The sequence below is a fragment of the Petaurus breviceps genome, unplaced genomic scaffold (assembly GCF_028583685.1).
Source record: "Petaurus breviceps papuanus isolate PSGF00001 unplaced genomic scaffold, PetGlider_PUasm1.0 126, whole genome shotgun sequence".
Lineage (NCBI taxonomy): Eukaryota > Metazoa > Chordata > Mammalia > Diprotodontia > Petauridae > Petaurus > Petaurus breviceps.
The window spans coordinates 43640621-43666564 of record NW_027185655.1 but is presented as its reverse complement, the minus strand read 5'-3'; the positions used below and the strand labels follow the sequence as shown (position 1 = coordinate 43666564).

At 36.1% G+C, this 25944-nt stretch overlaps 1 protein-coding gene across 1 annotated transcript in view; it reads left to right on the top strand.

Moving 5' to 3' along the window:
• Window positions 1–25944, top strand: part of NDST4 (N-deacetylase and N-sulfotransferase 4) — a 406931-nt gene that overhangs the window by 176211 nt on the left and 204776 nt on the right. Inside the window, exon 4 of the mRNA XM_069095536.1 lies at window positions 8872–9026. Within this exon, the coding sequence (XP_068951637.1) occupies window positions 8872–9026 (155 nt within the window). The remainder of the gene's footprint in view (window positions 1–8871; window positions 9027–25944) is intronic.

Here is a 25944-nt window from a genome sequence, read left to right as displayed (position 1 = left end):
ATAAAACCTATTATTTTAATTTTCTCTTCATTGGTGTTACATTCACCATTTTATTTATGATACTCATAGTTTGGTTTTCTTCTTTTAGAAGATTAAATTAACCAATTGCTTATGTATTTTTCCCCATAAAATCAGCTCCTAGCTTGATTTACTAGATAAATGTGTTTGTTTTCCATTTTATTAGTCTCTGCATTGATTTTTAGTATTTCTGTTTAGGTGTTTAATTGGAGATTTTTAATTTGTTCTTTTCCTGGTTGTTGTGGTTTTTTTTAAGTTACATACCCAATTTATTGATTTTATCTCTTTTGTAAATTAATGTTTGTATTTACAGATATAAATGTTCCTCTAAGTATTCCTTGGCTGCACACCCAAAATTTTAGAATGTTTTCTCACTGTTGCCCTACTATTTAATGAAATTATTACTTGCTTCTATGATTTGATTTTTGGCCCATACATTCTTTAGGAATTAATTGTTTAGCTTACAATTAATTTCTAATATGTGTTTCTATAGCTCTTTATTGAATGTAATTTTTATTGCATTATCATATAAAAAGAGTACATTTAATATTTCTGCCATTCTGCACTTGGTTGTAAGGTTTTAAACCCTAATACTTGGTAAGTTTTTTGTGAAGGTGCCATGTACAGCTGAGAAAAAAGATATGGTCCTGTCTATTTCCATTTCATTTTCTCCAGGTATCTATCATCTCTAATTTTTCTAGGATTTTATTCATCTCCTTAACTTTGTTCTTATTGTTTTTCTGGTCGAATTTATGTAGCTCTGAGAGGGGAAAGTTGAGGTCCTTAACTAGTGTAATGATACTATTTATTTCCTCCTGCAACAAATTTAAATTTTACCTTAAGGATTTGGATGCTATGTCATATGGTACATATATATTCTGTATTGTTATTAATTCATTGTCTATGATTCCTTTAATCAAGATGTATTTTCCATGCTTATCTCTTTTAAATGGGCCCATTTTCACTTTTACTTTGTCAGAAATTATGATTGTTATCCATGCCTCTTTTATAGCAGCTAAAGCATAACAAATTCTATACTAGTCTCTTATTTTAGCTTTGAATGTGTGCCTCTCAGTTTTAAGTGTGTTTTCATAAACACCATATGGTTTCCAATACATTCTGCTATCTATTTCTATTTCATAAGTGAGTTAATCCCATTTACATTTACAGATATAATTACTAACTCTGCATTTTTTCCTTTCCATCCTATTTTATTCTCTTTATCTTTCTCTTTTTTATCCTGTCCCTCCTTTAATGTACATTTTGCTTCTGATCATTGATTCTCTTTAATAGTATATTTTAAATTTAAATTTTCTATTAATTTGCATTTTTCAAAATCAAGAATATTTGAAAAATCCTTTATTTCATTAAATATTCATGTTTTCCCCTGAAAGAATTACACTCATTTTTTGCTGAGTGGCTATTCTTAGCTGTAATCATAGCTCTTTTGCCATGCAGAATACACAATTCCAAGCTCTTTGCTCCTTTAACATGGAAGATGCTAAATTTTGTGTTGTCCTGATTGTGGCTCATTTGAATGATTTCTTTTTTTTTTTTTTAAAGCAATCGGGGTTATATAACTTGCTCAAGGTTACACGGCCAGTTATTTCTGGGTGTGGTGCTGAGTATCTGAGCCTGGATTTGATCCAGGTCATCCCAACACTGGAGCTGGTGCTCTTACTAACTGTGCCACCTGGCCTCCCCTTGAATGATTTCTTTATGGCTGCTTGAAATATTTTCTCTTTGAACTGGGAGCTCTAGAATTTGACTATAATATTCTTGAGAGTTTTCATTTGGAAATCTCTTTCAGGTGGTCATTGATGGATTTTTTTTCAATTTATATTTTATCCTCTGCTTCTAAGATAGGCAGATTTCCTTGAAAATTTCTTGAAATATGATATCTATACTCTTTCTTTTATCACAGATTTCAGGTAGCTCAATACTTTTAAAATTATCTCTCCTCAATATATTTTTCACCTGATTAGATTTCACATTTTCTTTTTTTCATTTTTTAAAATTTGTTCTATTGTTCTTTGACATCTTTCATGAAGTCAGAAGCTTCCCCTTTTCCAATTCTAATTTTTAAGATATTCTTTTCTTCAGTGAGTTTTGCACATTTTCACTGCATTTGGTCAATTCTGCTTCTCAAGGAATAATTTTCATCAGTAAATTTTGAACCTCTTTCCATTTGGCCTCTTCTTTTTTTAAGTATTATTTTCTTGGATATTTTTTGTTCCTCTTTTACCAAACCATCAGTTCCCTTTTCAAAATTTTCTTCCTCTGCTCTATTTTCATTTCCCTTCTCCCACTTTTATTTGATTTTGAAAATTATTTTTGAGAGCTCTTCTAGGAATTTTTGTTGATGTGCAAATCATTTTTTAAATTAAGGCTTTGCTTGTGACTGTTTTGACTTTGTTGTCTTCTTCTGTGTTTGTGTCTTGATTCTCCCTTTCCCTATAATAGCTTTTTCCAGTCCAGATTTGTTTCTGTGACTTGTTCCTTTTCCTACCCTATTTCTTGATTTTGAACTTTATTTTAATAATGGTATTCGTACACTCTCTCAAGCTTTAGGTGCTTTTTTTGCACTGCTATTTTCAGAAATAGCTCTGGGTATTTGAAGGTTTTCAGTTCTTCCAAAGTGCAATAAGGGCCCCACAAATGGGGCCTTATCCCTTGAGATTGCAATTAATATTATCCCTCAGAGTCCCTGTTTCCTTGAGGTGAAAAGTAATACTGCTCCTCAAGTCTTCCTATCCCTCTTGAGCAAAAGTGTTCCTCTCTGCCTTTGTTTGATCCACAAATAGGTGTAGGCAGTGAAATTGCCAAATGATATCAGGTCCTTTAACTATTGCTCACACAGGGTGTCTTGCAATTTCTTTTGCCAGATTCCCTTATCATCTCTGCCTTGAGAGCTCCAGAAAGTACTGCTTCTTCTGTCACCATTACCACATAGCCCCACAACTGGTGTTTAATGCATGTGAACTCTGGGTCCACATAAGTTTTATGCCTCCCATAATTTCTAGAATTAAGCAACAGAGCTTAGATTAAATGAAACATTTCCTCAAAGAGGACTATTCAGAATACATTGGAATAATCATAGAGAAATTGGCTTAACCTTTACTCATTCAAATATTCTCAAATAAGTCTTAAGTTATTTATCATTCTATCAAGTTAAGAATAAGAAACAACAAATCAGAAGCATTATCATTCTCCTCATCCTCTTCTTCCTTCTTCTCTTCCTACTTCTACTCCTCCTCCTTTTTAATGACTGGATGGTCAGAGTAGTAAAATTTTTATTTTCAATGCTACACATCCATGATGCTCGAGAGATATGTACTTGACAGTGATTTTTTTATTGTAATTAGTAGCATAAAGTCAACAATCATTTTTTAAAATATCTATAATCTGACAGGCACTATTCTAAGTGCTTTAAAATTATTATTTCATTTGATGTTCACAATAACTCTTCAAGATAAATGCTAGACATTTTAAGAGTTGAGGGAACTGAGGTAGAGAGAATTTAAGTGATTTGTCCTGTGTCACAGAGCTAGTAAGTTCCTGAGGGTAGATTTGAACTTGGGTCTTCCTGATTCTAGGCCTGCTACTCAATTCATCTAGCTGCCAACTATAAGCAAAGCTTTCTTTACAACAAACAAGACTATTTATTTTTCATCTACTGGGGTAGGCCCTTTTTCTGGTATGGCTTTCTTTTATAGTCTTAATGTAGCATTAATATCAACTTTAATTCAACAATTAATATCATGTGAAGTAATTATTGTTCATGGAAATAGAATGGTACTCTAGTACCAGTCAGAGTGTCTTGGTCTCTTTTCCTCACAGATGATTCTCCCTTTTTCATCTCCATGCATTGGTACTATTTACCATGTGTAGAATTCACTCTCTCCTTTGCGTCTGCTACATAGAAGCCCTTTATTTAAAAACCCAGGTCAATTATAGCCTTCAATGTGAAGCCTCTTTCACCCCCATACCTGCTAATGCTAACACTTTCATAATGATGTCTCTCTGTTAAAGTGCTGGAATAAGCAAATAAGCATCAATTCCTTTTGCTTTTATAATCAGAGACAGAATATCCTTCCTACTCAGTTTCTCCATATATAAAATTAGGGAGTTGATTAAAAGTCCCTTCCAATTCTAAATCTAAGATCCTTCATGCATTGTCAAGAATCTAACACCACACTGATATCAACATTCTACAAACATTCAGATTTTAGGATTATTTTGAGAGCTTCCTAGAACTAGATTCTTCCTGTTTCCAGGCTTTCACTAATCAATCCTAACAATAATCCTGCAATTTCTATTAAATCAGTCCTGTTAAAACACTTTTTAGAAGCATAAAATCAGAGCCTCTTCAGAGTTAGAAGGACCTCAGTAGTTATCCAGCCCAATCAATATTATAAAAGTTTTTCCCCTAAAACATACCTCATTAATGATCATGCAGGCTTCTCTCTTTCTCTCTGTCTCTCTGTCTCTGTCTCTCTGTCTCTCTCTGTCTCTGTCTCTCTCTGTCTCTCTTTCTCTCTCTCCTCTTTCCCTTTCTCTTTAACCCTCTCTCTCTCTGTCTCATTCTCTTTCTTCCTTTCTTTCTTTCTTTCTTTCTTTCTTTCTTTCTTTCTTTCTTTCTTTCTTTCTTTCTTTCTTTCTTTCTTTCTTTCTTTCTTTCTTTCTCTGTCTCTCTCTCCCTTTCTCTTTCCCTCTCTCTTTAACCCTCTCCTTTCTCTCTCTGTCTCTGTCTTTATCTCTCATTCTCTCTTTCTTTCTTGCTTTCTCTCTCTGTCTCTCTCTTTCTCTCTGTCTCTCTCTGTCTCTGTCTCTCTCGCTCTCTCTGTCTCTCTCGCTCTCTCTGTCTCTCTCTCTGTCTCTCTCTCTCTCTCTCACACACACACACACACACACACACACACACACACAGTCAAGAGGGAAACCAGTTCCCCATCAGAATACTAACCATTTCATTTCCCTCCTCTAAAGGCTTCAGAGGCTCCTTATTTTGACTATATTAGGTTCAAACAAGGAATACTCTGCCTATCTTTTAGAAGCTATCAAATTTTGCTTCTACTTATTTTCCAGCTTTTTTCATATTGATCCCTTCTGTGCTCTGTTCCCTTCCTCTGATCCCTTCTAGCTGAACTGGTCTACTCTTTATTCCCCAAGTTTAATATTTAATCTCATGTTTTTATGTATTCCCCACAAGCCATGCTCAAGACTTGGAATATCCCCCCCAACCTTCAACCTTACAGAAGCTTATATCCTTTCCACATTCAGCTCAAGGGCTCCATTTTCCAAGGTTGTGACTGCTTTTATCTTTACTTTCTTTCTCTATTTTTTTACAGTCCACTCAGTTGTCAGAGCTTTTTTTTTCTCCTCAAATTATCTTCTATTCTATTATCTCTGTACATATTATGTCCCAAAGTAGAATGTAAGCTCTTAGAGGTAAAGTTCTTGACTTTTTTCTGTGTCCTTGGATGTTTGTATGGACCACCTTCTCAGAAAGAGTTTAAATTAACAAAACAAAATACTTACAATTACAAAGGAAACTAATTACATTGGAATACAGTTATCAGATTTAAACAACAATAGCATCAAAGTTAATAGAGCTCATATTAAGAATCTTTATGCTAAAGAACAGAAAGTAGTGGACCTACTATGTGTGGTCATCTCACACAGTGACTGAACATAGTGGGTGCACAGTACACATTTGCTTAATTTTGTTGCCTACAGGACCTGTGATTTGTTTGAAGGAAATATAATCAGCTGGGAAATTCAGGGAGATTGTTTAATGTTTATTCAAAGTTTTATTTAAAAGGCTTTCCGAATTGACATGACATTCTTAATCCTAGTTTCATATTAAGCTAATACTTGGAGTTTCAATCTGTTGATTATTAGATAATAACCAATAGATATCAGAAGGATGCATATTACTATCCTGTTGATTCAGAATATATTTTCCATTTTATTTATAACTAGAAATCAGTCTATGCTAAAGCAATATTTGTTTTCATTTGCAACATCTGTTCTCCTTCTGTCTTGGTGCAATGCTAATCTATCTTCCAAAGAAAAACACACTTTTATCACTGTTAATACTGTTAACATGGGAAAACTAGGTTGGTACTAGCAGGTCAAATTGGGTTCCATTTGGCTTGTGCACTGGCAGAAAAATGCTAAACAATGACTGCATGGTTGAAAACACAAGTGTCATAAGATGCAAATCCTGCCAAACATAAGCTTTGCTCAGGTGCCTCTTGGCTTTCCAGTTTCATCTTTCAAGACTTTTTTTTCTAATTTTTAAAAGGCAGGATGATGTAGTATTTTCAGCCCTCAGTTTGAAGTCTTAATTAGAATCCTGTCTCACACAATTACCAGCTGGGTGAACCTAGGCAAGTCAATTCATTTCTTTGTGCCTCAGTTTCCTCATCTATCAAATGAAGGGATTAGCCTCAAAGGTCCCTAGAAGCTCCAAATCTATGATTCTCTAATCCAAAAAGCTGACACTTGATGTTAAAAGTCACAGCTGAATCTCCAATGCTGATAGTTAAAACTGTTGAAATTGAATTTAAAACATTGAACTATTTTCAAAGGTCATTAAAATAAAATTTGAGCTTTATGATATAATTTTTAGTCACCATCTTGATTTTAAAAGTACTAATAAAAAATTAACAGTACCTATGAATTTAAAAATGGTCATTTATTTCTGGGACAAAACCCCAACATTCCTATAGATTGATTCATGGAAAAGGTAAATGAGCAAAATTCCCAATCTAGTAACATCTAACAATAAATGCATTTTACACTAGTAAAACTAGGGGAATAATAATGGACTACCTGTGTGCCATGAAGAGAGATGTATATGTTATGATTTTTTTCCCCAGGAATCCTCATTGGTTTTTTAAGTTATTCAGGATTAAATTTTATTTTAATGATTTTTTCATAAATCATGAGTTTCCTGTAGGGATATAACCTTAGAGAACATTCACATTGGCCCTTTTCTTTCACTTTGCTGCAACAGGCAATGAAAATGCTTTCTTAGGGTGTGTCAGGATGCTTGACCCAATCTCTATTCATGCCCATTTATGTTGGTGTTATCATTCATTGTACATTGGTATGGTTATTGTGATTCTGTAAGTTTTGTTCTTCCTTCAGGAATAAAAATACTCCAATGTTCCTTTGAAATCCTTAGAGTCCTCATTTTTTTTTTATTTTTTTATTTTAAGCAATCAGGGTTAAGTAACTTGCTCAAGGTTACACGGCCAGTTATTTCTGGGTGTGGTGCTAAGTATCTGAGCCCGGATTCGATCCCCAGGTCATCCGGACACTGGAGGCAGTGATCTTACTTGCTGTGCTACTTGGCCGCCCCGAGAGTCCTCATTTCTTACTGCAAATATATATTTTATAGTTTTCTTGAACAATCCTCATTTATGGGGAAACTGTTTTGTTTCTAGTTCTTAACTCTCATAAAGAGTGCTGCTATGAGCACTTTCTGTAGTGGCACACAATTGGAAGAGGTGGCATCATTTGGGGAATGACTGAACAATTGCTTTTTTTTTCAGGAATGCCTTTCATATATGAATACCATTGAATGTCATTGGACAATAAAATAATGAAATATTAATTAATTATATATTCAGTGGAATGAGAGAAGACATGAATTGATAAAGAGTGAAATGAGCAGAATTAGAACAACTTATACTTTGAAATAACAATGTAACAAACCACAATGAAAGATTTAAGAACTCTGATCAATTCCCACAACTCGAAAAGATTGATGATAGAGCATAATTCTTACCTTCACACTTGCTGGCTGAGAGGTAATAGACTGAAGGTAAAAAATAGACTGAAGTCACAAAATGCATCTTACATTTTCAGACAAGAACAATACAGAACATTTTTTTTCTTTGACTTATAGTCAAAGGAAATCAAAAGAAACTCAACAATTTTTTTAAAATACCTATATCTGACAATAATAATAATAATAATAAAATACAAGATAATTTGAGGAAAGAAAAAGGTCTGACAACTGAAAGATTGAAAAAAAAAAAAGAAGAAAAGATGGAAGGAAAGAAGGAAGGAAGGAAGGAAGGAAGGAAGGAAGGAAGGAAGGAAGGAAGGAAGGAAGGAAGGAAGGAAGGAAGGAAGGAAGGAAGGAAAGAAATGAAAGGCTCCATGGAAAATGGGGCCCTTGAGCTGAATGTGAAAAGGATATAAACTTCTGAAAGGTGGACAGTAGGGGAGAGGAAACATTCCAGGTCTTGAGGATGGCTTGTGGGGAATGTACGAAGACATGAGATTAAATATTAAACTTGGGGAATAAAGAGTAGTCCAGTTCAGCTGGAAAGAGTGCACATATGAAGAAAGCTAAAATGATAAGTAGTAGCAAAATTGTGATGACTTGAAAAGGGTAGGCAGAGGATTCCTTTATTTGTTATTTTTTAATGCACAGAAGAGAGGGAAAGAACATTCAGAAGGGAAACAGAAAGGAAGAAAACTGTCAGTCCTACCTTGTGAAATTTAATGTATTTTTTTTAATTTTATGTGGTAGATTGAGTTGAGAGTTTCATATTCAGTCCTCTTTTATAGTCTTTGTATGTGCAAATGTTTGTTTGTTGATGGCTGTCAAGTACATATTTTAATAATCCTTTTACTAAAAAGAACACTGCTATGAATATTTTAATATACAGTGGAATTTTGTTTCTATACTTTATTTACTTGACATATAAACTCTACTCTTGTGATTGAAACTGAACTAATAGCTGGGTCTATCCTTATAATGATAGGAAATGCAGAACAGGCTACTGGTTTTCTGCCTGTCCCTGAAGTCAGTTTTCACTTATTTCATAGGAACAGAAGAGGAAGATGAAGGGGATGACCTCTTGCTGGGGTCTGTGGATGAGTTCTGGTGGTTTCCTCACATGTGGAGTCACATGCAGCCCCATCTCTTCCATAACGAGTCATCCCTGGTGGAGCAGATGATTCTCAACAAGGAGTTTGCACTAGTGAGTACCAGCATGGGGTGGTGATGTTGGATTGAATAACCCACCTCAATATGGAGGAATACCTTCAAGAAATTTAAATTGTGGGCCATGTTGGGAAAATATAATGCTTGGCAAAATTAGTCAGATTAAAACTAGAGTCACTTTTATGAAGTACCAGATTTTTGTTTCCAAAATTAAGTTCTGCTTAATATATATAAGCAGGATTAGCCACTAGATAAATGAAAGCATTAAAATAAAAACAAAACAGAAATACTTTTTACTCCTTGATAATTTTGGCAATTAATGAATACCTCACAGGAAAAGTTATATCCCCTTCTCATCATAAGTGCTTAATATTTATCCATTAATTCTTTGGTATTTGGAAGATGGGTGGAACATGAGATTTGTGATTTTGCTGGTATAGTAAAATCTCAGGATGGAATTGTCTGTGGCATTGAGAGAGTGTATGAATTGATTATGCTTATGGCCATATGGCATGCTTTTAGATGCAGGACTAGAAGCCAGACTTTCTTGTCTCCAAGTCTGACAATCTACCTTTTAAACTACACTTTGTCTCTTTATCCCCATCATTGTTTCATAGACTTAGACCTGGAAAGGATCTCCGAGGTTCTTAGGATCATAGATTTAGAGCTGAAAGGGACTCTGCAAGACATCTAATCCAACACCCCTTTTGATAGATGAGTTGACAAAGTCCAAGGAAGATAAATGACTTGTGACAGAGCTAGGAATGAGACTTCATGTTCCTGTCCACTGCACCATGCTGCCTCTAACAAGGTGTATTAGAAAGCACCCATGCACACCCATGTGGCTTGCTAGCACAAGTTCTTTGATCTGCTTTTCTAAAGGGAAGAAAGCTTCAAAGGGGTCAACAACCTTGCTTTAATTAAACATATATAAGTCATTCACTAGTCCAAGGGAAAGGTTAGCACTCTGTGGAGAAAATACAAGCAGAGAAGTAAAGAAGGTAAAGGTCATTGACTAGTTCAGGTGAAGCATCAACACCCTGAACATGGAGAAAATTCAAGCAGAGAAACATAGAGAAATTAGCACAGAGAGCAAATAAACAGGGTTCCCACTATCTAAACAATGTAATAGATACAACCAGACCAGGGACCACCAACATCGGGGTTCTCAAAACCAGGAGTATCTTTAACAAGTTACCCAGAATCTCATCTGGTCAAATCACAAAGAAACATCCTTCCCATGAGTAAGCCCCAAAATAAAATACCAACCTCCCCATATATATAGTTTTCAACTAATAGGCTCAGAGCCAGAAGGCATCACAACTTATGTCACTCAGCACAGCTGTGAATTAGCAGGATTCAAAGGAGATTGATTCTTCAGATGTTTATAATTTAGCTTGAGCCTGGGAAATTGAGCTCCAGAAAGAAAAACAACAAAAATCCCACCTTTCTTGCACTTGCACAAGGCACCAGAACTTAGGAGATAAGATCATTATCTTATGAAACATGATGAGCTAAGGCCTATGTATAGTGGTATATATAAGATCTGAATAACCCAAAGAAGTGAGTCTGGTAGCTTCCTATAGCTTACTAGTAAATAAAAGGTACATCATGAGTAACTTTTGCTATTGTGCTGAACCACTGTAAGAAACTGGCATCCACTACCTGACCTATGACCGCTTTGGAGGCCCTACTGTTGCTACTCCCGCTGCCTGTATATGCCAGTAGTTTGCATGTAGGCTGATCAGGAAGCTTTAAAGGAAATTCTAATGAATACTACCAAGTCACTAAAATTATGGATGGGATCCTGCTCCTCGTGAAATATAAATCATTTAATTATTTGTTCATTTATTACTTGAAAACAAAATCCCCATGGGAAAAATAAATAAGGTGGACATATGTAGTGGCATATTGCTTCTCTTAAATGAACAGTATGATACCAAAAAGACTATTATCTCAACCATTAATCTTAGTGACCGCCCTATCCCCATGACTATACCTGATACCAACCTGACCCATTGATAGCTATACATTGTATCACCTAGCTTTCCTTACATGCACTCTTCTTTTCCATCCATCATTTCTCTTCTAATCTAAGAGAGCCAATCACCAAGCATTTGTTAAATACCATACTATGTTCCAGGCAGTGTCCTAAGGCACACAGCATATGAAACCAAAAGTAAAATTATCTCTCCTCAAGGATTTCCATTCTAACAGGGATTCGAAGTGTCCTACTTTAAACCATCAAATTTATGAGATATCTGCATTTTCAAAGTGAAGGTATTAAAGCATAACTTTTAGCATTTAAAAAGCTTTTTTCACTTTCAAGATTTAACCCAGGATTTCTATGAGCATTTTTTTTGTTTGTCTGCTTATTAGTAATTGGTGGGCAGCAGGGAAAGGGGAATAGTTTGTGAGTCATCTAACATTTGTACATATTTGTGCATCTTGTGTGTTTTCTCCAGAATTTTATATTTGCTGCAAAATTTTTGTTTTCTATAATAATTTTCTATTTTTACTGTTTTTTCTAATTCTATCTTCATTGATTTTATTAATGAAAAAAGTATTTTTGTGTAGTGATTTTTTTTTTGCTTTTTGGAGAGGGGAAGGTAGGTCAATCGGGGTTAAGTGACTTGCCCAAAGTCACATGGCTAAGTTTGTGTGTGTGTGTGTGTGTGTGTGTGTGTGTGTGAAGTGTCTGAAGTCAAATTTGAACTCAGGTCCTCCTGACTCCAGGACTGGTACTCTGTTCACTGCACCACCTAGCCGCCCCAGTGAATTTTTTTTAAACATTTTTTATCATTTCCCATATCTCTCTTGAGGTTAATAATCCTCTACCTACTCATAACATAAAAAATACATTATCTCATTCTCTTCTAATTTTAATGGTATAAACTTTCATATTTATTTAATGTGTTCCTTGTGAGTTTATTGTGATATGAGGTATAAAATGATGGTGTTATGCTAATTTCTGCCCAAATGTTTCCAAATGTTCGCAGCGGTTTTTGTCCAAAACGATCCCAAATCTTTCCCCTGGTAACTTTTATTGAATTTATTGAATACCTTTTTTTATGTTTATTTCCCTTTTTTGTTGATTTGTTCATTTCTACTTGTTATTTATTTAAACCAATAAATAGTTTTAAAGACTATTACTTTACAATATAATTTGAGGTCTATCAGTGCCATATTGCTTTCATTTGTACTTTTGATTATCCTCCCTGAAGAGTCTGAACATTATGTTCTCTCAAATGTATTTAGTTACTAATTTGTCTAGATTAAAAAAAAGTATCACCTTAGTAATTTGATGGGTATGGTAAAAAAAAAATTGTAAATTAATTCATAGAGAATTGGCATTTTTATTATATGACATGACCAAAGTATGAATGGTAGATATTTCTCCAATAATTTGTCCTCCTTTATTTGAATAGTATTTTGTAATTATATTTTTATAAATAATACATTTATAAATTGTATTATATTTGTAAATGCTGTATCGTGATTCTACTCCTCAGATATTTTTCCAATCCTAAAGTCAGGAAGGCTCATCTTCCTGAGTTCAAATCTGACCTCAGATACTTGCCAGCTGTGTGAACCCTAAGCAAGTCACTTAACCCTGTTTGTCTCAGTATCCTTATCTGTAAAATGAGCTGGAGAAGGAATTGTGAACCACTCCCGCGTCTTTGGCAAGAAAATCCCCAATTGGTTCATAAAGTGTCAGACACGACTGAAAAATAACTGAATTACAAAAAGTTATTTCCATTTAATCAGCCCATCATCATTTTGAAGAAGGAACTCTTCTAAGTAATGATATAGTGTCAAAAGTAAAACAATTTCTCAGCTTTGTTTATATTTCCTTTCCTGAGTAGGTGATTCGGCATCTTGTTCATTCTCCTGTTTTATCAGTCTTTTGGGGTTTTTTTCATTCTTTTTTGTTTATTCATTATGTTTCTTTCCACTTCTATATTTTTGCATTCTAATTATGTTGTTTTCTTTTTCAGAGAATCCATTTTTGTGTAGATTATTTCTGTCTTTTTTCTAAATTTGCTTGTTTCTGGTCAGACTTGATATTTTCCTTCTTGAGAGCTCTAGTTTCTAGCCTTATTTGTTGGATATTTTTATTAATTCTTAAATTGCTTTTCTGGACCATTTTTAGGTTACTAGAGCTGTCTTGGTGACATTTTAGCAGGTCTTAATTCCTTATGAAATCTTCAACTTCTTCACTTGATCAATTACTCACTTTCCTTTGTTGTAAAGTATTTATCCACTCATGTGGGTCTTTGGCTACTTTTGCATTTCTCCTCTTCATTTATCTCTTGTCTTTCTTAATCTTTCACTCTGCTCACTTCTAGATGTTGTCCTTACTGAAAAGGTAATAAATGCAAATCTTTCCCTTCAGAAGGCATAGCATTGTCTGCCTGTCTTCTGTTCTCTAATGAGATCAGTTTCAGGAGTGTTGTGATATTCAAATATGATAATGAATGTAAAATATTTGAACACCTTAAAATGTTATATAAATGCCAGTGATTTTTCTTATTAGACAATCAGCAGGTTTCCAGTCTGGTAGTGATTTCATTCCCTGAGGCTTCTTTTTGTTTGTGGTTAAGTAGTTTTTCACTCATGTTCAACTTTCCATGACGCCATTTGGGGTTTTATTGGTAGAGATGCTGGAGTGATTTGCCATTTTATTCACCAGCTCTTTTTAAAGATGAGGAATTGAGGCAAATAGTAAAGTGACTTGCCCAGGGTCATACTGCAAGCATCTGAAGCCAGATTTAAACTCACAAAGAGGAGTCTTCCTGACTCCAGGCCCAGCATTCTACCCACTGCATCTTCTCCTGAGCTTCTGATGGACTCAAGCAATATTTATAGAGTAATTTTGTAGTGAGTTGGTAATTGTTTAATAACCAGACTGACAGATAGCCAGATAGATAAAAAGAGACAGCCAAAAAGAAAGACAGGTGGATAGATGAACCAACAGATGCATGGATGGATAGATGGATGGATGGATGGATGGATGGATGGATGGATGGATGGATGGATGGATGGATGGATGGTGGGCAAACAGATTGATAGATACACATTTTTTAAGCTTCATCTCAGTTAACACTTTCTTAAATCTAAACAATCACCAATACAGTAACTCAAGCCTGAAATATAAATGACAATACTGAAAATGTAACATTAAATTTCAACACACCTATCAGTTTTCCTGAAAAAGGAGGGTGACTGGTTGGGATGTTAGCCAGTCTGTAATGAGACTCTTAAGATGTCAATAATATTGTTTCTGTTTTCTCTCTTTACTCTACCCTCTCCCTGCAAATGATCTGACATCCTGCTGAGAGGGGTGAAGAAGGCTTTATTTGATTCTCTTCACTCCTACTAGATGTCTACTCCCTCTTATACTGTATTAATTAATTTTAGTCAGTGTTGCATGTCTAATTCACTTCCTCCTCTATTTTCCTGATTCCTGGAATCCACACTCCTCCACAGCCAACTCTTTTTCATTTTCTGAGAATTCATGGATCTAAATTCACTCTCCTAGTATATTTTCTCCTTGGAAACCACATGGAGATTCATTTTTTTAAGTAACTTGCTCAAGGTTACATGGCCAGTTATTTCTGGGTGTGGTGGTAAGTATCTGAGCCTGGATTCGATCCCAGGTCATCCCGAATTTGGGGCCAGTGCTCTTACTCATTGTGCTACCTGTCTGCCCCTGGAGATTCATTTCTAATGCACATGAAAGTTCCCCTACCATGTAGATAATGGGCCACTGAGATACAGTATTCAGAAAGTGAGTAGTGGTAAATAAGAGCAAGAGTCATGGAACGAGTGGACTTCTACCTAGCTTAAAAGCCCTGAGATCCCCAAAACTTCTAGAAAACTCCACATACCCCCCCAAACCAAGGGTCTATTGAAATATCCATGAGGGTGATAAGCCTGCCCTGGGCCAACCCAAAGGCTTAGGATGAGAGGGAGAGGGAAAAGGAGATGAAGGAGGGAGGGGAAAGAGTTAATTGATTTCACATTCAGAGTTTCTGTTTTTTTAAATAACAATTACCTTTCATTTATATTCTGTTCTTACTGATGAGTTTCCTGTGTTTTTGCATGTATCATTTATTGTGATATCGAGGAGAGCAATTCCATGGATATTTCTCACTGTCTTTCTGGGATTCCATAAACTCATCTCTTCAACAGTGTTGGTTGAATTTTATGGTGTTAGGGGATGCTACAGAAAACACTTAGCCTCAGTCAATATGAGGTATACATTGTAAATTAAACTCTCTGTTTCTCATTTAGCTAGAGGTTTCCTTAGCTTGACCTCTATTCATCTAGGAAAGTTACCTTCAACATAAATGATAGTCATTTGACTCATCTTCTCAGCTTTGTCCATTTTAAACCTATTCTTGATCTTACTAGTTGATACCTAATGATGGCTGAGTTGACCTGTTTGTATTATTACCTCTCCAAAAGCTATGCCTTAACCTTTGGAAAGGACTTGAATGTAATTGCTTTCTAATGTAATGTCAAAAGCTATTTAGAGTCCATCCAGAGCAATTAGACTTGGTTAGTCAGCATGATAAAGAACTGAACAGAAGTCTATAAATATTTTCTTTTGAAAGGATTCTATCATGTAATTCACTGTCAAAATATTACTACAATTAAGTCAGTTACACATAGTATAATAGCATCATTTCATTCATTTTGTAGTCTGGCAGAATAAAAATGTTTAGGGAATCTTTTATTCAGTAAGAGTTCTCTATACCACCAGTGCAAAAATAAATAGCACTAAGAATGTGACTAGGAAATATTTCTTCATTATTAAATAATTATCTTTCTATACTCATATAATTTTTGGAAATAAAAGTATTAAAACAAATTAGGAACAGTATGGGATAATTGAATATATTGAACTAGATAGAGGTCAGGAGGTGCAGGTTCTAATTCTTGTTTTGTCAATAATAAACTGTAACCTTGGGCAAGTCATCAAGCTTCATTGCTTCAATTTCTGTCTTTATAAAATATACACCATAATATTTAACACTGCCAGAGGTTTAGGGTGGACCTAAAGCTGTAAAATCTCTCCTTTTACCTGTGAAGAAACTAAGGCTCCAAAAGTTTAAGCAACGTAAGAGTTATACTTAATAGCTTAATATACAAATAGCTAAAGGCAGACCCAGGAGTCCAGTTTTGGTCACCTGTCTCAAATATAGAGCTCTTTCCACCACATCACAATTCACATTCATATATTAAGTTTAAGCAAAGGATTTGCAAGATCCTTTTGAGCTTAAATATTGCACGATCATTCTAAATATTACTGTAGCTTTATAAATTCAAGTTGATTTTATGTTGTTGGAATCATGATTTCACCTGCACAAGTTATTTTTTTTTAAGCAATCGGGGTTAAGTAACTTGCCCAAGGTTACATGGCCAGTTATTTCTGCGTGCGGTGCTAAGTATCTGAGCCTGGATTTGATCCCCAGGTCATCCCGACACTGGAGCCCGTGCTCTTACTCGCTGTGCTACCTGGCCACCCCTCACAAGTTATTTTTAATATCAATGCACATTACTGCCTCTCCACACACTCTCATATGAAATTTCTTGCCAAGATTTCTGACAGATGCCTCCCATTTGTATTCTTAGTTCTGAGCACAATATCTGGCACAGAGTAAGCAGTAAATAAAGGCTTTCCATGTCTCTTTGTCTCTGTATCTCTCTGTCCCTGCCTCTGTCTTTTTGTCTCTGTCTCTGCCTTTTTGTCTGTATCTCTCTCTGTCTCTGTCTCTCTGTCTCTGTCTGTCTGTCTCTCTCTGTCTCTGTCTCTCTCTCCCTCTCTCTGTATCTCTCTGTCTCTCTGTTTCTGTCTCTCTCTGTCTCTCTGTCTCTGTCTCTGTCTCTATCTCTCTCTGTCTCTATCTCTCTCTGTCTCTGTCTCTGTCTCTCTCTGTCTCTGTCTCCGTCTCTCTCTCTCTGTCTCTGTCTCTCTGTCTCTCTGTCTCTCTCTGTCTCTCTGTCTCTCTCTTTCTCTCTCTGTGTGTCTCTCTCTCTGTCTCTCTCTCTGTCTCTGTCTCTCTCTCTCTTTCCCCCAATATTCAAGAGGACCTCTTCTTAGTAGTTTAAAGGACCCTGTAGTTGAAGGCACCAATATCCCATTTAGGTGTCATTTTGTGGTCTCTCATTGAAGTTATAAGTCCAGCCCACTTTCTTTGCTTGATATATATGTTCTTGATACTGTATTTTATACTTCTTGCACACAAATAATAACTAGTAACATACCACTGCCTGCTTTGCCATTTGCCTCTTTGTTACTCTTAAACTATTTTTATAAATTATTTTAAGCCTTCTGAGATGGTTCCTTCATGATGTTCAGTATATAGCATCCCTGGGAGAATATTGATATTAAAGTCATCTTCTTTAATGAAACCAATTTGGGACCACTTAAAACACTATTAAATTTCCCAAATATGTGCCATCCCTATCCTTTTTTCCTACTCTAGCCCAGGAGCATTGTCCATTTGTTACACCTTGCCACCTCTGCTTACTCTGAAAATCTGCTTCTTATTAACTTCCCCTCATTGTCCCTAGTTAGAGTAAAATAGAACAAATCTAATCTTTCAAGATAACCCTTGTATGTGAAATTAGCTTTCATGATCCTACTTAGTCTTTTCACCAGAATAAACATGACCATTTGCTTGAACAAATTCCCATATAGAATGGTTTTAAGTTGTCTTGACAGCTTGGTTGTTCTCTATTGGACACACTCAAGATTTTCAATATCTTTCCAGGCATTTGATAGTTAGAAACTGAGCACTATGATCCAGGTGTGATGACCTTGGAAGAGTACAAAGGGGCTAACACCTCAGTCTTTCTAAACCATAGACTTCTATTATCACAGACTTCTTGGTGGAAAAGTGGATAGAATGTTGAACTTGGAATCAGAAAGTACTGAGTTCAGGTCTTTTCTCAGACATGTAACAAATATGTGCTCTGAATCACTTAACATATCACACCCTCAGTTTCCTCATTTGTAAAATAATGAACCACATCTACTTCCCAGAGTTGCTTTTAAGGATCAAATGAGACAACAAATGTAAAATACTTAGCAACTCTTAAATTATAAAAATTCTCACTATATTATTATAATTGTTTTAGATTTTTGGTCTTTTATATCACACCATTGTATCACATAGAGTAAATGCCACAGATCTTTTTCCATACGAACTGTTGTATAGACACAATTTTCTCTCTGTTCTTACATATGATTTATAGTCTGTTTCATCTTGTTAGATTGGTACATCATTCCAAGCTATTAATATAATTATGGAGTTTGGATGTGTTACCTAACACATACGGGACACCTAGGTGGTACAGTGAATAGAGCACTAGCCCTGGAGTCAGGAGGACTTGAGTTCAAATCTGACTTCCAACACTTAACACTTACTAGCTGTGCAACCTTGGGCAACTCACTTAGCCCCAATTGCCTTGCCTTCCCCCCTCCAAAATAAATAAGTAAATAAAATGAAACATGCAACTATTCTTCTTAGCTCCCTGCTGTTGGCAATTGTGTAAACATATAATCTGTGCATTTAAGTCATGAATAAAGACTTTTTTTTTTGCTTTTTGGAGGGCAATTGCGGTTAAGTAACTTGCCCAAAGTCACACGACTGGGTTTTGTGTGTGTGTGTGTGTGTGTGTGTGTGTGTGTGTGTGCACTAAGTGTCTGAGTCCGGATCTGAACTCAGGTCCTCCTGACTCCAGGGCTTGCGCTTTATTTACTGCACCACTTAGCTGCCCCTTGAATAAAGACTTTGAGTAAGAGAGAGTCCAAAACAAAGTCATATTGTAATCCACTATGGATCTCCCTGTGACTTGGAGCAGGGTTCTGTTCATTCAATTAATTCCAGTCCTTCTAAACTGTACTAGACTCTAATAGAGTTTTCCATCTCTTCTTCTTATGGCTATAGATGGCAGAATAAATGTAAAAATGTCACAAGAATAGGGTTTTTTTTTTGTTTTGCTTTGTTTTGTTCCAAATTCTAACAGTGAATCCCAAGAATTATTTGGAATTCCTGCAACAGATTGATGGGAAACACAAAAATTTGTTCCTTTGCTTTTGTTTTTTAAGTGAGGGAAAGCATATATTTGTTCCCAAGAAGGCTGTGCCTTCACACTTGTGTCTCTATATAATGCCCCTAATAGATAAAAAAAAACTGTGCTTTTGTAAGCTATTTCATGCATAAATGTAGAGTGGAGATGAGGGTGGTCTAATATTACAAACCTGATTGCCAAGATAGGACACTTTCTTAGCTTTGCACTTGGCACCAGGGCCAAAAACAAAACAAAACAAAACAAGAGACTTTTGTCTTTCTCTCCTTCAGCAAATCATGGGGTTCAGATGCCAGTTTTCTTGCTTATCATTACATGGAAGCAAAAAAGATGACAGGAGACAAAGAAAAATCAGAGAGGTTTAGAAACCTGATAAGGAGAGCTTATGATGAACAAAGTCAATGAGAACCTTATCATTTTAACCTAATCCCCTCTGCAGTGAGGGAGAGGAAAGTGCCTGAAACATGCCTAGACCTAAATAATTTATTCTTACTCCACACTAGACTTGGCAAGAAAGAAGTAAGAAATAGTGTTTTGTTGTTTTAAGTTTTACATCCAGACTCATTATAGTTTCCAAAGATCCATTTATAGTAGCAGAATGTATAATATCCTGAAGCAATGAAGATCAATGGCTGTATTCTGAAGGGTTGATTTCCTCCTCAACAATGATACAAGCTTTTGCTTGATATTTTATTGAGCAGGCTGGTGTCTTATTCATGACTAACTTAAAGTGAAGGATACAATAAAATAAAAACATTAGCTTTTGTAATTTTGCCTTTGAAAACGATAATGCAGCTATGCCCTTAGGACAAGAGATTTTTCAAATAATACATAATAAATACTTCCATTTATTTCACATATTTGGATTGTCCCCACTTTCAGAAAACCTAGCAAGAAACAACTAAGGTAAAGAATCAAGAGTCATAGAGGATGCCAACCTTAGCACTCTGGTATACTTAGTAATGAAAGCAAAGCATCATGGGAATTAAATGAATAGCACAGAGGAACTGGGAGATAAGCTTGTCATAAAAATCTGCATTATTGAGAATATAGTATAGCATACTATTCTGCATTGTAAAAGAAAAAAAAAGCAGTAGATAAAATACATAGAGAAGATAGCTAGCTAACTGATTTAAAAAGTGAGGAGTTGTTTATTTGGTATTGCTGTTTGGGTATTGAGTAGAAGGACTTGACCTGAGAGGTTTCATTTATGTAGGACCTATTTAGGGCATTCCCAGTATGGAAAGTACTTCCACCAATGCTGAGGTACAACTCAACTCTAACTTACAGTGTAAGAGAACTGCCTTGGAAGCACTAAGAGAATGATCTGTTGATATTTTTAAATAGTAGGAAAGTTTGGATAAAAAGGAGAAAGTGGTGATCATCTGTCCAATACTTTGAAAAAAGTTAGTGAATTAAAATATGACTATAACTGACATTTATGTAATACTTTAAGTTTTAGAAAGCACTTTATACTCGTACTTTAAGCCCCACAACAAGTTTAAAAGTATTATGCTTTGTTTTTTGGAGATGATAGAACTGAGACTCAAAGAGGGGGATTAGGAGCTTTGCCTATGGTCATGCAACTAGCTAGTGTTGGAGGTGAGAGCTGAACTACATATCACATGATTCAAATTCTGAAGCTTTGTTTTGTTATTATGTGACATTACATCTCTAAAGGAATGATTATAAAGCATATATTTCATGCTTACTATGTGAAGACACTATGCTGAGCAAAAACCAAGAGAGTCCCTGATCTCAACGAACTTAAATTCGAATAAAAGGAGACAACACAACAAGGGGTGGGGATCCAGTGTGGGAAAAGGTGAGCATGAGACATGGCTTGGGCATAACCAGAAGTGGCCTAGTGGAACCTGGACCAGGCCAGATATGATAAAACTCACTAATAAGAGACCAGCTTCCTGGAGCAGGAATAACACGTTTGAGTGGGAAGAGGTGACCAGAGTATAGGCAGAATGACTTAGAGATGACTAGCAATTGGCATAATAAGGTCTAGTTTAGGCAAAATAAGATAAAAGCTCATCTTTAAGAGCCCAGGATCCAAGTGCTTAGCAAGTGTTCTTCGATGGCTTGATTGACTTCTTGACCCCGAAACCTGTCCCTCTACATCCTCCTAAGGGACATTGTGAAACTGCAAGTAATGTAACACAGAACAGAGTCATAGCTAGAAAATCTGGCATTTTAGGAAAACTCATGAGTGGTCAGAGACTTAAGATGCTGATAATTTGGTAAAGTTCAGATAGGGTAGGAAAGGGCCCTGGCATTTGTGGCACAACTGATAGCACCAATCCCAAGAAGGAGGATGAAAGGAGAGGATCAGATAACTAGAAACTTGCAAGCAAGGGAAGGTGGCTCATGAAAGGAAAGAGAAGGACTTAGGGCACAGAACTTGACTGGAACACAGTGGAAGGGAACAAACCTCTTCCTCTCCAGCATAGAATGTCAGAGTCAAGAACCCAGTTACCCCACTCAAAATCATCATTTTGACAAAGGGACACTTTCTCTATAGTCTTCTAGACATGCTGTCATAGGAATAGAATGTTAGCTGTCTAAAGTCCCTCTGAATAGTCCTGTCTTTGGGTAATATTGTTCTCTATTGTTTGCATTCTTTTTTATGACATGGCACAATTTCACCCTAATATTCTTTCTGAGCTAGATTTTTAAAAATTGTTTAGCTTATTCTCTGTGCCAAAGGGGCAGCATCTCAATGGTCCTAATAACTCTCAATATAGAGGGTTTTTCTCTAGGATTTTTTGTTTCCTCACTACAAACAAACAAAAAAGGGAGCATTTTATCTATGATTTCATGTTTCTATTAATTCTTCTTCCTCTTTAGGCCAATAGGCATTTTCCATATGATCATCCCACTATACCTTTATTCTCTACAATTTGGCTTCCTTTCCAGGAAACATGCGATCTAGAACATTAATTCTATGGTATGACTTCCTTTTCTAGGCCAAAAGACATTCTCTCTATACTCTTGTAGCCATGTTTTATTGTAGAAGTATTGTTTTCTCTATACTATTATTCCTTTTCTAGGATAAGAGCCATTTTCTTTATGGAGCTCTAGAAAGTGTGGGGAGGGTGATTCATGAGGCTAGATTCCATAGTTTTGTTTCTTCTCTAGGGGGAATGGTATTTTTCTATGTTCTAGCCATTGGAGTTAGGAAGTGGCATCTGGGGAAAAAGGTTCTCTATGGTATTTCTTCCTCTCTACATAAAGCGACATTTTCCCCATGATAATTTAGAAGCTTAAATAAAAAGAGATCTAATATATGGTATGACTTCCTCTTTAGACCAATAAGTATTTCTTTTTCATATTCTAACTACTAAGTAGATAGTTGTTCAATGTAGTATAGCTTATTCTCTAGGCTGATTTTCTCTGTGACATTGGATCTACCTTCAATGTGAAGAGTTTGCCTCTCTGTTACTGCTTTTTCTTTAGGCCAAGAATCATTTTCTTGTCTTCCAGTGACTATACTCTTTACTTCTCTTGAATAAAGATGCTCTCCAAGCCACTCTATTTTAAAGGTCTATTTTGTCTCTCCCTGTATTTTATTTTTTGTTGATCATCATAATGGACTATCCCCTATGATTTGACTTCCTCCCTATGATGGAGGCCAGAACTTTATTTCATTGGTAAATGTGTCTGTATCCACACTTTTGCAATGGATCTCAAGTTTGGAATAAGGGTAGGTTTAACAGCTGAGATGATGAGTTCATTTTTACACATATTGAATTTAAGTTGCATATGTGACATCCAGGAGATGTCTGAGAAATAGGACAGGTGCTCAGTAGAGAGATTAGAGCATTGTGAACACATTTGGAAGTCACTTGTTTATAGATGATAAATGAACTTATGGGACCAGAGAAGAGGAGAACCCAAGATTGAAATAGAAAGCAATAATGAGACTGATAGGGGAAGAATGAGAAACTCAGGGAGAAGTTAGTATCTAGGTAAAGGGAGTTAATCAATGAAAGTTGAAGAAAGAACAAAGACAGAGGGTCTTTATTAACACCAAGAACAGCCATCAAAATTAGCATTTAAGAAATCATTGGTAACCTGTGAGAGCAATTTCAGTAGCATGGTCAAATTGGAAACTATGTTGTTGGGAGTATGTAGTGAGTAGATGGACATGAAACATCAGCAACAAGTATAGCTGTATTATTCTATGGAACTAGTACTGAAAGGAGGAGTGCCAGAGAACAATAGCTCCTGGGAAAAGCAGAGTCAAGTGAAAATTTTTTTTAAGGTAAAGAAATCTAAACACCCTTGTAGGAAAGAGAGAAGTCTTAAAGGATTCAATATTCAAATTCATTGGGGTTTTTCCCCCTTTAGAGCAAAAGGTATACTTCCAGTTTTCAAATGAATCCATGCAATGATATGAATGCCTTGGAATCTGAATTCAAGAGGCTTGTACCAATTGCATACTGAGGTCTTTGTGTTACTCCTTTGCCATGATCAATAAACATTTGTTAGGCATCTACTGTGTACCAAACACTGGGGATACAAAAAAAGGCAAAATATAGTTCCTGCCTCAAAAGAGTTTACAATCTAATGGAAAAGACAACATGCAAATTGAAATGTGCAAAGCAAGCTATATACAGGATAAATAGAGGAAAAAAAACAGAGGGGTAAGGTAAATTAATGGAGGGGAAAGTATTTGGAATTAAGAGGTATTAGGAAAGGATTCCTTTAAAAGATGAGATTTTAGTTGGAACTCAAAGAAAGTCAGAAAATTTGACCAAAAAAAGCAAACAAAGTTGAGGAGCGAGTGCATTCCAAGCATGTGGGACAGCCAGACGAAATTCCTGGAGTCAGCCACCACACATATATTTATTGTGGTTGAATTCAACTACAGTTATGGTTCTTTTTTTTTTTAAGCAATCGGGGTTAAGTAACTTGCTCAAGGTTACACGGCCAGTTATTTCTGGGTGTGGTGCTGAGTATCTGAGCCCAGATTTGATCCAGGTCATCCCGACACTGGAGCCAGTGCTCTTACTCACTGAGCCACCTGGCCGCCCCAGTTATGGTTCTTCTTCTGAATGAATGAATAAAAAAGCATTTATTTATTAATCTTTTACCATGTACCACAAAGTGAGCTGAGTGCTGGGGATATAAAAAGAAAAGTGAGACAGCACTAGCATAGATAAGGATTCAGATGCAGCAGGATTGAAAAGGCTTAGTGGTCCTTAGGAAGCAGTAGCAGGTTGAATGGCAAACTCTGAAAAGTCTAGAAGGAACAGTGGCAAAACCAATGGCAATATCAATATCAAGAAATCTGGAAGGGGGCAGCCAGGTAGCACAGCAAGTAAGAGCACCAGCTCCAGGGATGACCTGGGGACTGAATCCAGGCTCAGACACTTAGCACCCACCCAGAAACACCTGGCCATGTAATCTTGAGCAAGTTACTTAACCCCAATTGCTTAGGGGTGGCCAGGTGGCTCAGCGAGTAAGAGCACCGGCTCCAGTGTCAGGATGACCTGGGGATCAAATCCCGGGCTCAGATACTTAGCACCACACTCAGAAATAATTGGCCATGTAACCTTGAGCAAGTTACTTAACCCTGATTGCTTTAAAAAAAAAAAGAAATCTGGAGGGTGATACAGTAAAGCAGATACTAAAGGTTGATGACCTTACAGTGGCTTGCTTGTTTCCTTCCTCTTCCTCAAAAGCCACCCCATTCCAAAACCAAGATCAATTTGAAAGTGATAAGAATAGGAATTAATGGCCTAGAACTTGACCCAACTGTTTATATTTTCCCAGTTCCTTAACGTTTCTTTATCATAAATTCCTCCCCCATCAGTAATTGTGGGTGTGGTTTCACTTCCATGAGATAAGGCGACTGGGATTTCACAATATTCTCCTTGAAAACAAAGATACTGTAGATACTTCTTGCCACCATCTCTTTTTCTTTTCTGGAGCCATTGTGACTTCGATATATATTCATTCTGCACACTGGCAGATTGAGTCCTCCTCTTAGACAAAGAGCCAGCCTTCTTTCCTTGAAGCAAGGACATAATGACTGGGGACCTGCTATTTATTTTGAACGTCAGCAATTAAAATGAAAGCCTTCCCTTCATTAAAGTCTTGCTCGGCTCTTCAATCTCTCCAGTGTAGCCACTGGGTTGTACAGGAGGAATTTCTCCTGCAAGGTATGTTCCACCCAAATGAGAAAGTAATGACATTTCTAGATAATTAAAAGTAGTGAAGGCATTAGGAGAGCACCAAAAAAGCATTAAACTTATGTCTAGAAGACATGACCCATGAATGTGTGCCTGTGGATGGCAACACATTGTGAGAAGAGCCTCTTAGCCTCAATGAACTGTTCCAGTTTCCTGCTGAAAAGGTGTATCCTTCTGATGAAAAGGAATTCAAAACCAAGGATTTCAAGGATTTTCAAGGGCAATTGTAACTGTATGGGATTTTACCTTATACTTTAGAAAAAATCTCTCATATAAGATGTAGCTCCAATGGGGGAAACCAGGAAAGGTTTCATATAGGAGATGGCTCCTAACATGTGTTTTGAAGACAGCGAGGGATTCTAAGAACAATTTCACTGTTCTCTGATCATTAAATCTCTGATGATTGGTGATGGTGAGGAGGATTTTGTTTTTGCTTTTCTTTTTTCTTCACTCATCATTCAACAAACACGTTGAATGTCAGTCTTTAGTGAAGTAGGTGCAGTGAGAAATTTTATGTCATGTGTCTGAGTCTCACAGTCTAACAGAAGCACATCAAACTTGTATTTCATAAGCCTCTGTATTTCTTTTTTTATTATTGAATAGGGAAAACAAGTTCTTTTCATCAGTTCTCTCTAAAGCAGGGAA